The sequence below is a fragment of the Papaver somniferum genome, chromosome 6 (genome assembly GCF_003573695.1).
Source record: "Papaver somniferum cultivar HN1 chromosome 6, ASM357369v1, whole genome shotgun sequence".
Classification (NCBI taxonomy): Eukaryota; Viridiplantae; Streptophyta; class Magnoliopsida; order Ranunculales; family Papaveraceae; genus Papaver; species Papaver somniferum.
The window spans coordinates 14,151,697-14,164,177 of NC_039363.1; the positions used below are offsets into that span (position 1 = coordinate 14,151,697).

The 12,481-nt window shown below is 36.2% G+C and overlaps 1 protein-coding gene across 2 annotated transcripts; it reads right to left on the reverse strand.

The window, feature by feature from the left end:
• Positions 1-1,432: 1,432 nt before the first annotated feature.
• On the reverse strand, positions 1,433-10,448 carry LOC113286981 (protein ACTIVITY OF BC1 COMPLEX KINASE 8, chloroplastic-like). Of its 2 annotated transcripts, XR_003329628.1 has the most exons (22): positions 9,893-10,448; positions 9,199-9,334; positions 8,854-9,020; positions 8,162-8,282; positions 7,446-7,546; positions 6,615-6,713; positions 5,981-6,091; positions 5,789-5,868; positions 5,588-5,657; positions 4,955-5,028; positions 4,750-4,819; positions 4,530-4,618; positions 4,294-4,427; positions 3,689-3,769; positions 3,542-3,602; positions 3,375-3,429; positions 3,191-3,289; positions 3,015-3,104; positions 2,638-2,697; positions 2,422-2,542; positions 2,190-2,316; positions 1,433-1,777 (listed from the first exon to the last, which is right to left on the reverse strand). XR_003329628.1 is itself a non-coding variant. In XM_026535637.1 (21 exons), the coding sequence occupies exons 1-20, from the start codon at positions 10,328-10,330 to the stop codon at positions 2,426-2,428; spliced, it is 2,253 nt and encodes a 750-aa protein (XP_026391422.1). In that variant the 5' UTR covers positions 10,331-10,448; the 3' UTR covers positions 1,792-2,316; positions 2,422-2,425. The 2 variants fall into 2 exon arrangements, 1 of the variants encoding a protein (XP_026391422.1); XM_026535637.1 differs by lacking the exon at positions 1,433-1,777 and having other exon boundaries at positions 1,792-2,316.
• Between the last annotated feature and the right edge of the window lie 2,033 nt (positions 10,449-12,481).

The window sequence follows — 12,481 nt, forward strand, 5'->3', positions numbered from 1 at the left end:
CAAAGATATTCCTTGATACTCAAGGTGAGATTCCAAACCGAAATAGTAGAGAATCTTTTTGAGATTTTCGAATTCATATGTTTTGTGTTACCAGTAAGAAAAACATATCTCCGGAAAGATATATTAGTTAAGTGCTAGATAATATTGAGTTGTCCAAGAGGGACTTCGGTTATACATTTGGATATTTGTTGGAGATAAAACCGAATTTAGGTTTTTTATTGCATATCTTAAGAATATCTTTGGTTATAGAAATTCCTTGGTGTTAAAACTACTTTGGTCTATAAATAGTGAAGTTTTTCCTTCTTACAAACTTATCCTGAAGCAGGCACTTCGTTTCGTAGTCACTGTTGTAGCCTACTAATAGTACTACTCGTTGTACTATCTATGAGAGGAAAGTAACATAATTAGGCGAAATCTCTTATGTCCGCTAGATTAAAGACTTCTTTGGGATCAAGAAGCGTTTAGATAGTACCGTTGGTGGGAACTAGACTTGCATTGTTATTTTAGTTTTCGATTATTGATTTGATTGACTAACGGTTGTTAACTCTTGATTGCACCTAGTTTGATTATTCTTGAGATCCTTCTCTTCTGACATAAAGTGACTCAAACTAGATCAAGAGATTAGCGATAGTTCAGATCTGATTTTAGATCTGGCGTTGACTTGTGATCACCCATTGTTAACAGACTCCGTTCTGTGCGTGATCGATCATAAGTTGGAATTAAGTTTGTTATTGTGCATGTATAGAAGAATATTATTGAAGGTTTGAAGATAAGAAGATTTTCTTATTGTTTTTGTATCTTTGTGATTTGCTTAGTGCACAAACTTGAGCCACTGGGATCTGACTAGATCTCGTTTATCTAACGATTGATTGGATAGTCGTATTAAGATCGAAAAGCTATCATTTGGTGGTATTCTTCGGTACCTAAATATGATAATTTTGTTTGACTTGATCTGGTTAACTTGTTAATCCAGATCTTGGAAGATCTTACCCCGACAAAGGAGTTTAATTTATTTTAAATAAAAAATCCTTTGTCAAGCTCAACAAGAATATCTTTAATTAACCTCTTGAGATAAGAAGAGTGGTTAACAAACAGATGAGTCATTTATTCTTTGGAAGACGAAAGGGTCAAGTGCTTAAAGAGGTCTCCTTTGACTTAAGGGTTTTTGGGAAGCTTGCTAATGCCATTCTTTGCAAGCACAAGAGATAGGTCACACTTAGACAAAGAGTTCGCAGAGTTTGTCTACTTTCTTTTAGAAGGAGATAAACAAATTGATCTTTGGAATAATCCTTAATCATATAATTAACAGTTCTTAGTATTCTACTCTTGTTGGATCAAACAAAAATCTTGGCATTCCCTGTCTCATCACCAAAATTTGCGGGAGCTCAACGGCAGATATGTTTAGTAATCAGACAAATACTAAATCTGCCTCTAATGAAACCATCAACCAAATGACGGGAGGACAGAACAAAGGACATATTATTCTCTCCCCCTCTCAGACATCTGACAAAGAAAACAAGGATCTCTTATTTTTCAAAAAGAGTTAGCCTTTGTTGTTCAGAAATACTTATTTTTCAAAAACAGTTAGCCTTTGTTGTCCAGAAAGACTCTGAAACTCTTCAAGGTATCGAAGATATTGATCCAGAGTTTTGGAAAGGTGGTGAAGTTATGTGGGTTAGAATCTGGTCGGGGTCATGGGAAATCAACCATTGCATCAACCACTTTCTGGGATTTTGGCACGTCTTCATAGTGAAATTTGTGTTTATGTACAAATGACCTGAAAAGAAGCAATTCAGGGGAATGAAAAAAAATGTATATTTCAAAGATTCAGATAAATACATAAGTTTATAATACAACAAACTAACTGTTGTTTGGATACATATTTTAGCAACAAGACGTACCATATGGATGGTGAGCAAGTACCATCAAGGTTTACATAATACTCAGAACAAAGGCCTAATATAATTTAACCTAAGCTGAAGCTAGTATTTGGGAGCAATCCCCATTGATATAGTGATGCAATTAATTTACAAAGTTGATTATTTTCTAAGCTTAGACAGAAAATGAGCTTATCATATGCAATCATATATATAGGAGACTATACAGTGCTCTGTGAGAAGTGAGAACCCATGGCCGCAAGTGAAGAATGACTTCATGAAAAGTAGAGGGTATCAGTAAACAAAACATACCCTCAAATTCATACTCCATGTTGGCGTAGAAACTCCTCTTTATACCCCATCACAAGTTCGTAGATTTCTCTTTCCACAATATGAACTTGTTTCCAAACCTAAACAAGATGGACTTTCCAGCAAAAAGCTGAAGCTCCACCCATAGAAGAGAATGTTAGGTACAAAATTTGTTTTTAAAAAAAGGCATAACCTGATAATGAAAACAAATACGAACGCAAGAAGTGTTACTCACATATTTAAGCTGTGCCAGTTATCAGCCTCTCTTGCTGGTCCAACTTTTTGACCTTTAGAAGGCCAAAGAGGACTTGTATGCTGAAAAATGCGGTGAACATATATGTCGCTACAGCAGGCATCTAATCAAGCAAACCATTTATCAGAATATAAAAGCAAACCATGCCTGAAGGTAGTTGCCAGAAAAAATTTGAATGAAAATATGTGAATGACTAACCCGAACAGAATTGAAATACAGAATGGTAGCAAGGTTAACCAGACTTCCAGCAGCTACCGCCTGTTTATCAATCAAATGGAGCATCAGAATATTAATTTCTATATAATTTTCTCTTAATTTACCTGTCTTATTCGATGGATCTAATATAATAATTAATGTAATCAGAAAAACAAATTTGTCTTCTATGCTAGTAGTTAGTTATGGCCTATGGGAAATGATATTAGTACATCAATTGAGAATTTCCATTCATGATTGGTAATGTGAAACCAGCTAACTGGCCAACTGAGTCTGAAACAACACAATTGGGCTGAATATGAAACCAACAATGTGAACAGAGCTTGTAATATAACATGAGATTGGAATCCAATTAGACTCACACTTCCAATAGTCTTCTGCATCGCGGCGACACGTAAGAAGGACCTTTCAGACTCTAATGCACGAACTCGGAGCTTCAAATCTCCTTGCTCCTGAAACCAGAGAAGAAAATGAAATTGATTACAAGCCCAAAACATAAAGCATAAAACTTGATAACTGAGAGATGTTAATCTCTTACCAGACGTTGAATAACTTGAGCAAGTTTTTCAACTCTGTCAGCCTGCCTAAATAAGTTGTAAAAGGCTTGGTTCTGTCGCTCCCATCTCTTCTTGAAGTCCTGAAGTATGTTTTCAAATGAGAGTCACATCATCATGAAGAAGATTTTTACAACAGCACAATGTAAAAGATTTTTAGAAGCTTGCCTTTATGGCAACTTCAACACCAGCCTCCCGAAATCTTAGCAACTCCAGTGCATAACTATCAAACACAACATATCACACATAAGACATATGCAAAGGACGTGTAAACAATAATATCAGAAGTTTTCATCAGCCTATCAGAAAAACATGTTCGATAGGGAAAAACTCACGGTTTAGCAATTTCTGTTATGTCAAATCGAGGGTCAAGGCCCTTCCCAATACCATCTAATACTGCAAGGAAGGAAATTACTTTCTGAGAATGATGCTCACAAATTATACTATATAGCATGAATAGATGGGTTAGTTAAGGGTTGTACCTGAAAATGCACGGACGACAAATGTGAAGGTGGCAGGGAAGCGAAAAGGTTGGTCAGCAGCAATAGACAGAAGATCTTCTCCTGAAACAGATAATAACAATGTTGAGTAACAGCGACCTTGCACTCAGAGTAAATTCTAAGCTTATAGGATCAACATTCAAAGTTCAAGTGTAATTTCCGTGTTTGTATCAATAAATTGAGGTGATATGTTCTAAAACGCAACAGTACGTTTCTGACTTTCTGTTACTATGCCTCGATTTTTGAACTATCCCAAATATTCAATCGAAACATAAAATCTAATTAACATGTAGACCGTAAATCGATATTTAAAGATAAACTGAAAGATGGTAGGCTAAAAGTTCAATGCACAAAGATATCATTTGACTCCCTAGGTTGTTGAACTCATAAGCAAGTGAGGAGATAAACATAAAGGCGCCGAATAAATGACTACTAGGTTTTCTGTCTACAAATCAGGATGATTGAATTTCTTTCTTCTATAACTCTAATGAATAGAGATTCCATGAAAACGAAGTCTTACGTCTAGCATAAAGCTCAGTTTAGTGTTTCAGTGATACAAGTTAAACAACAATTCCAGATAGCATTACCAATTGCAGCAAGGCGTTGCTTCTTTTTCGCTATCTTTTCTTCCTTGCTCAAAGGCTGTTTAAAGCCCACTACTGCTTCTGCTGCTGCAAGTTCTTCTTTCTCTTTTCTTTGTGCTGCAAGGCGCTCTTCAAAACTGTAAGAAAGATGAGTTTTATTGGTTACTAAATGGTTGAAGAGAACAGCTGCGCCAAAAACCATTGTTTCCGTTGTTTACATATCCCATTATGTAACCTACGTGTTAAGAAAGAACTGGGCTGTTCGTCTGACAGCTGTCAAATCTCCGGTAGGTACAAGGACACCCATCTGAACCATAGACTGAAGCACCTGCAGGAAGAAGCAGATTCATCTTTTGTAAGCTGATTTCAGAAAAGATTGGTTACCAGAAAGCCTCGGAGATGCAAAAACAAACCCGCTGCCCTCCCATATAACATCTGGTAAAAGGTAAATAGACCTACCCTATCTGGATCCTTTTCATAAACACCATAAAATGCTTCCAGTAAGCCTTCCCTGATGTTTGGACTTATGCTGCACAATTCCAGGATACGTTATTCTATCAATGGCTTAATGCAAAAATGATTTTGGGATTCAGCACTTTGAACAATAAGATTGAACTTGTCAAGCATCTTTATGGTGAAAGTTCATATGGAAGCTAGTGACTACCTTCCCATCATCCCGAAGTCATAGAAGATGAGCCTACCTCCATTCACATCATCAACAGCAATATTTCCAGGGTGCTGCAAAGAGAAACACCAAGTTAGGTACAACCTACCATCGGGCTTCCAAAATGTTACTCATTGTAGTTCCAATTTGTAAAACAAAATAACAAACTAAAATAATCACCATGAGGACCACATGATTCAATAATGCATGACCAATAGATGACCATTTTCACATGGTTAAACTGTCAGTCAATGTTCGTAAATCAGATGCCAATATTAAACAAAAATAATGCTCGTGTTTGCCATACTCAGCTCAACTAGACCAAGGCAAAGTTGACACCGAAAGGCAGAAAGCAAAGATTATGTATTCTGTGCAAGCAAAATGCACAACTTATTGAACCAGACGAACACAGAACGGCCTCGGGTAAGTTGAGTTCTAACACCGCAAGGTCGAGAAAATTGTTAGGGGCCATTTAATAGGTAACTGAAACAGAAAGCAATCGAAACTCTTAAAGGTTTTCCTGAGTATGCTTTGAATAGAAGGTCCGTCTAAATTTTGTAAGTTAAACTTTCCTGAATCAGTTATACTATATAATCTAGAACTGTGAATGAATGAAGGCGTATTCGAACTTACAGGGTCAGCATGGAAAAAACCATGAGATAGTATCTGCTCCAAGTAAGACTCAACAGCATATCTTCCCAACCTGCAAAGGAGAAACAACTTATATTGCTTGTAGCAGTAAACTTCAGCTCTCGGTTGAAACTTGAAATTGCGACAAGTCAACTCTCATATGCTACATGAATTGACACAAATATAACAGAAGGCTATACTTACTTTTTGCGATCAACACCTAACTGATCTAGAGCTTTTATTCTATTTATCTTTATCCCAGGAACATACTCCATAGTCAAAACCTACAACCAAGATGCAGAGATCCATAAAATAAAGTGGAAATATATTTTATATAGTGGAGCCAGAATCTAATCAGCGCAAGTTAAAGCTTGAGTTGTTTGTAAAGGTTCGAACCTGTGGAGTGGTGTATTTCCAGTATATTGATGGAACTTTCACGTAATCCATGTCTTTGAAGTTACTTGCGAACAGTTCTGCATTAGTAGCTTCTTGAGTATAATCAATTTCCTGAAATCAACCCTGATAAAATTAGGTATCTTTATAAAATGTTGCAAACTCCACGGAGCAGCCCAACAGTAACTGGAGTCAAAGTGCATAATCCATGCAGTTTTTCAGATGAAGTTACAAGACATCATGATACTTCATTTGATCCTTTTTTTGCTGTTGTGCACATATCAAGCAAGTAAATTAACCTTACACACCTTCGAATTTGACTTACACAGCAGTTAAAAAAAAAATTATTTGAAGCTATAGGTTATTCTGGATTGCGGGTGATAACAAGAACCTCGAAACTAGATAAGTGATAGAGTTGTCTTCATAGTCGAATGTTTATTTCTTTCAAAGCTTAACTAAACTATTTTAAGAAGTTACTTTGCACCATGAACATCAACAACAGTCCTTGTATATAATTAGCTTATTACAAACTTGACCTCATTGAACACGCCTAGGGCATGAAGGCTTTTAAAAGTAACTTATTTCCTGCATCATTGTTGCATTTCACTATTAAAAAAAACATCAAGGGGGAGCAAACCTGATACAAGACATTCGCGCACTCATCATAGATAGCAACCCAGTCCCTCTTGGCACCATCTGACTTTGGATCAATCTTCTGTAGATATTCGGCTATGACCTGTTTAAGACAGCATACCATGTATATACAAGTCAATGCTAGTTTCACATAACGATATTTCCAATTGTACATCAAGAGTCATTTACAGACTAAATCTATATAAGTGGAATACATCAATAATTACAATTCTACACCACATTGATTTTTGTCTGTGATGCCAGAATCCTTTAACTATTGAACCATGTACCTAAGGAATATGCAGTGTGACCATTTATGATTCGTCATAGCCCTCGAATATTAATGATTGAGATGTGACCACACTTTTGCATATTGAACAGAATTAAGATCCTACAGATATTTTTCAGAAGCGACATATATCTATCCTCAGGAAATAAAAGTTGCTTGAAAATTAAAAGAAAGCAAGATTTTGCAAAGTCCATTAAGAGATGAACAGAGAAGTAAAAAGCCGTCCCTTTGAGAATTATTTTACTTTATTTAAGAATCACCCACAATCTTCCGTGATTATAATGATTTTATGGAGACTAAGTTTACTAGCTTTTGCAGCGAACACCCTTTTCTCAGAAGGCAAGAGATGTGGAAATATAAAAAGAGGCCAGAAAAGAGTACGAAGTAGTTAAAAGAACTAGCTTGCGTGAAAGCAAGCATGAGAGACATAGCAAAGCGAAATGAAACTGGGCAGCTTGCAGGTAATATAAATCAGCATAGTAAACAATTTTGAATCAAAGAGTAATTTATGAAAAATGTAATATCTCGTATTGAATCTGTACTAACCCTCAAGTTTTTTAAATCAATGTCAAATAGATCCTTGAGACCGGGCCTTTGTACTTTAATCACAACTTCTTCATTCTTCAACCTTGCACGATGCACCTGGCCTGTGAAAGGAGAAACATGTGATTTTCATTTATCAGGCTTATATACCGAGCAAACGAACAAGAGAACATCGTTCTACAAAATATTAAAGCAGATATATCGACAAATCAAGACTCTCTGAACTACTTCGCTATGGAAAACTTGTACTTGCTAAGTGAAGACAGAAACGTCTAAAATGTTTAGGATCATAATGAGGTTACTGACAGCAATGTAGACTCGGTCTGCTTCATTTGTTGCTAATGGTGCTACCCATATATCGAGAATACAACCCTATTGGATTCCTATTCTGGTCCTGAATACTGGAACGCCATAAAAAGAGTCTTCGCCTCATCGGTTATAAACCATCAATATACATATTGATGTCGTTCTGAGTCTTCTAAATACTTTGGCGTCCAACAAAGAAACACTTACTACTATTGGACATTTCCCTTCTTCTAGTTCGTCAAATAGAGAATAATACATTAATATAATTTATAAATAGCCCAAGAATCATACTGGGACCAACTGAAAATGTCAGAAAGCAGAACTGTTTGTTTAAGAGGTTCCAGTGTAGTTTGGTTATTGAAAACCAACTACATACACAGTAAGTAACTAAATTCAAAAGTTAATCAACATACCAAGACTAGCAGCGGCTATTGGCTCAAAATCAAATCTATCAAAAATATCGTTCACTGGGCCTCCAAGTTCTTCTTCTATTATAGACACAGCAGTTTTAGATGGGAATGGTGGAACTTGGTCCTGCATTGAAACAGGCAAGAAATGAAAATTTAGACTAAACAAATGCTGGAAAGATATCATACATGAAAAAATCAGGAGAAAGAGTAAAGTATAAATGAAATTAACATGTGATTTTAGTAAGTTTATGCTTAAGCAAACCCCAACGGGGCAATGAGCTAAAATCACAGGTCATAACTAAAAAGCATTATTAATTGCAAAAGGGATCGTAATAGCATCGATGTCAATTGGTAATATTACCAAATGATTGATAAAATAATACTTAAATAACTAACATAAAAAAGCAAGGTGCTACCACTTATCAGTTATTATTATCCTCCCGGAAGTTGTTTTAGTGATTCCAAAATGCCAGTATGTAATAACTATAAGAGAATTTGTCCTGGTAATTGTAGTAGTGATTTCACTCTAATCTCTCCCAGTTCTACACCTCACCGTTTTGCATCTTATGTGACAGGGGAACAAAATTGCGTAAACAAGTACATGTTCACAATTATTTTTTGAAGTCCATAGTCCATATGAAAAAAAAATTGTAGTCTTAGCATGCATTAATAATATTTCCAGGAAAAAAATTGACCTGGAGTTCAGACAACTGATCAACGTATTCCTGAGCAAGAATATCCACCCTTGTGGAGAATTGTTGGCCGATCTTGATAAATGTAGGGCCAAGTCTCAAAATGCTTTCCTTTAACCACTTAGCAAGTGTTTTTCTCCGCAGAACTTTTTTTGCTTCAGTCATTCCTCCTGCAAGTAATAAACCATCAGTTAAAACTTACCGTAGACAGTTGCAAGAATAAATTTACCAATCCCAGCTCGAAATAAGAAACTGGAACACCAAACATCACTAAAAAAGAATTGATGTATTGAGTGTAGATTCTTAATTTTGAAATACAACACAGGAAAAAAAAATACATGGACTTGCCTCGATAGGCAAATTTTTGGTTGTTAAACCAAGCCTTGAAGAGAAATGATATAACAAAACCCCATATTTCCAAACTTCTTTGTATGGTTGAGTAAGTTTTGAATTTATTCCAACGACCACCAGGTGCAACAGAAACCTGTAAAACACCATAAATTTACCACAAATTAGCACGATTTAAGTAGATGACACACGAGAATGCTTATTGTTATAGTAACTAATGCATTCTCCCACCAGAATAATGAACATTAATTACGTTTTTAAGACAGTAAGCCAAAGACATTCACAGTTCCACAGCGAAAGACGTCAAAAGGCATTGGCTGTGGAGAGCAAACCGTTAATGCATATGATATACCATCAAACGTTTATCTAACTATCGATTTCAGCTTCATGCGTCTACAAACTACAGCCACCTCCTTAATCACTTCAACCAAATTGATACATCCACCTCCTTATACACCAGCATACAAATACAATATTGGCGAGGACTTAAATTCACACACTACTGTTACATTTAACAATCATAAGTATCTGGAACATTTTTGTATAATTTGGATAATTAACCTAGCATTCGCAACAGTCCTATGTATTTTCACTAATCCAAATTTAAACTATTGCAATTTGATAATCACTCACAAAATTGAATTCAAACATTTCCAATTTCCAAATTGAATGCAAGAGAAGACAATTTTTGTACCTCAAGCTTATCTCTTCCACCTTGCTTAAACCAAGCTTCTTCTTCGCCAATATCTTCAATTTTCTGCTTCCTTCCATCCTCCTCCTTCTTGGCTTTCAATTCATTCTCCACAACCTTACTATTTCCATACTTCATTAAACTCCCATTTACACTTCCATTCCCATTCAAACTCCCATTAGAAGTAGAAATCTTCTTATAACTTCCATTACCATTCCCATTCAAATAAACAGCAGAACCATTCAAATTCTGTCTCACTTCTTCCTCTTTAACAGCTACACCTCCATCTTCTCTACTTGCTCTCAATCTGAAATTCAAAACTCTCTTAGAATGATGAAATCTAGACAATGAAATTCGGATTCTACGAAGTGTTTGTGTTTGTAGAAATGATACTTCCGGTAATAACAATGAAGATGTTGAAGTAGCTAATGAAGTAGCCATTAACAAATTGGAGGTTACTAATTAAAATTTTAAATCAAGAAACCCTAATTTTCCATTCAAGAAGAAGAAGACTGGAGCTGAGGAAGAAGAAGAAGATGAAGCAGGAGGAGGCAGAAGAGTAGAGCCAGATGAGTAGTATAACGGGACAAATGAAATGGGGTGGTTCAAGGGGATCCACGTGGCAATATGAAGATGAGAGTTTGTGGAAATCTGGATTCTGATTGGCTAATAAGACTCTCCGACATGGTTACTTCGGGCTGAACTCGTTTGGACTTATACGAACGCTTTTTCCGGTTTGATGACGTGGAAGGGTTTGGCGATTGCTAATGTGCGCTTTGTGACACGTTTGATTTTTGACCATTAGTTCTGTGAACACTGGGTTGGTTGGGACGAGTGTTGAAGGGCTGCTATGGTACGCCCAGTTCATGAGAGCCCTACGTTTTTGAGGCGCCCTTGTTGTGGTCTGGTCACTAAATTGAAATGGGAACTGGACCAAGTGACGGGCTGAGGGCTCATTTCTTGGACCAGTGATTGTGTTTTTGTAGCGTGGGAATGAAACTGCTGGAAATAAGGAAAATGGTTACAAACACTTTCATTGTTTTTCTATAAACAGTAAAACAGGTGGGGAGTGTTGCAATCGAGGACTATATTGTGTGAACAAACATGTTGCTAACTTCCTAACTAAAATAGCTGACACAATCAAAACACATTCCACTGTGTGATTAGTAACTGATCATGGAGGTGAATATATCGGTTCAACTTTAAAACAGAAATTCTTCTTTTCAAGAGAATCATAGCTCACATGTTTCTCTTGCCCACATGCGGCAAGAGACATAATAAGATCAACTGAGGAGTAAATATTGTGTTTTTCTTGGTTATTCGTTCATCATAAGGATCTAGGTGTCTTTTTGATTGATCCTACTACATACAACTCTTCTGAAATGTTTGTAATGGGTCAAGTTCTTTCCCTTATAAAGAAATGTTGCTTGTTAATTCTTACGTTATGCCTGCTTTATCTCATTGCGGCAATTTTGTGCGCATTACTTATTAACATTCCTGATTATGTGCCCTTTGATCATGTGGCTCCTCATGCTCCTTATTCTGCTCTTGGTATTGAGTGTTCTTTTCTTCTTAATGTGGTGAACGATCGCCCACTGTATTGCCAGGACTGGAATATTCAAATCTGAGAGTACTCTCGTGGTTACTGAGAAGTATCACCTCCGACTGCTTAAGTTTACATATATTTGTGGAGGTTCCTGCACTTTTTATTTGTCTTTTCCTTCGAATGAATTTTGTCATTTCTGTGTTTGTAAGAAATAAATTTAAAAAAAAATGCATAGATTGGCGTTGAGAATTGTCTAAGAAATTGATCGTCTGTTAGCATCGTCAAGATTACACGGCAAAGGCTAATTTATGCATTCATGCATGAATTAAGAAATTTTAATTACAACAAAATATAATTACTTTCAGAAGACACAGTAGAGAATGCTCATATATAAATTTATTGCTTACAATAGTGTACTAACGAGTTCTTTGATAATTCAAATAACGAGGGCTACATTTTTGAGGTACCTGGACCAGTGACGGAGCCAAGACTTACAGGGATGTATTGGATCAGGATTTATATGGATAAAAACAGATACTAGTTTACCTGAATCTAGTAGATTTATAAGGTTTCTTAAAAGTATCTTATAGATTCTTATAGATATATAATTTTGGATTATATTGGATTGAGTTAAGATTAATTAAGATTTATAAGAAGTGAAGATCATTTTTCCCTTTCAAAAAAAAAACCATCAATAAAATTGAGGTGATGGTGGTGGTGTGTGGTATTTGTAGTGGTGGTGGTGGTTGTTGGTGGTGGTGGTCGGTGACGATGGTCGACAGTGGTGGTGGTTGGTGGTGTGTGGTGGCGATGGTGGTGGTTAGTAGTGGTGGTGGTGGGTGGTTGTTGGTGGTCGGTGGCGATGGTGGTGCTAGTGTTGGTTGGTGGTGTGTGATAATGGTGGGGAAAAGACATAGTATGATGTGATAAAAAAAAAAATTGTCCACTACAATCCGTGTAACTCTTGTGGTTTGGGTTGAGATTATAATGAGATAATAATATGCATAATTTATCTACAAATATCCATAACAATCCTGATATATCCT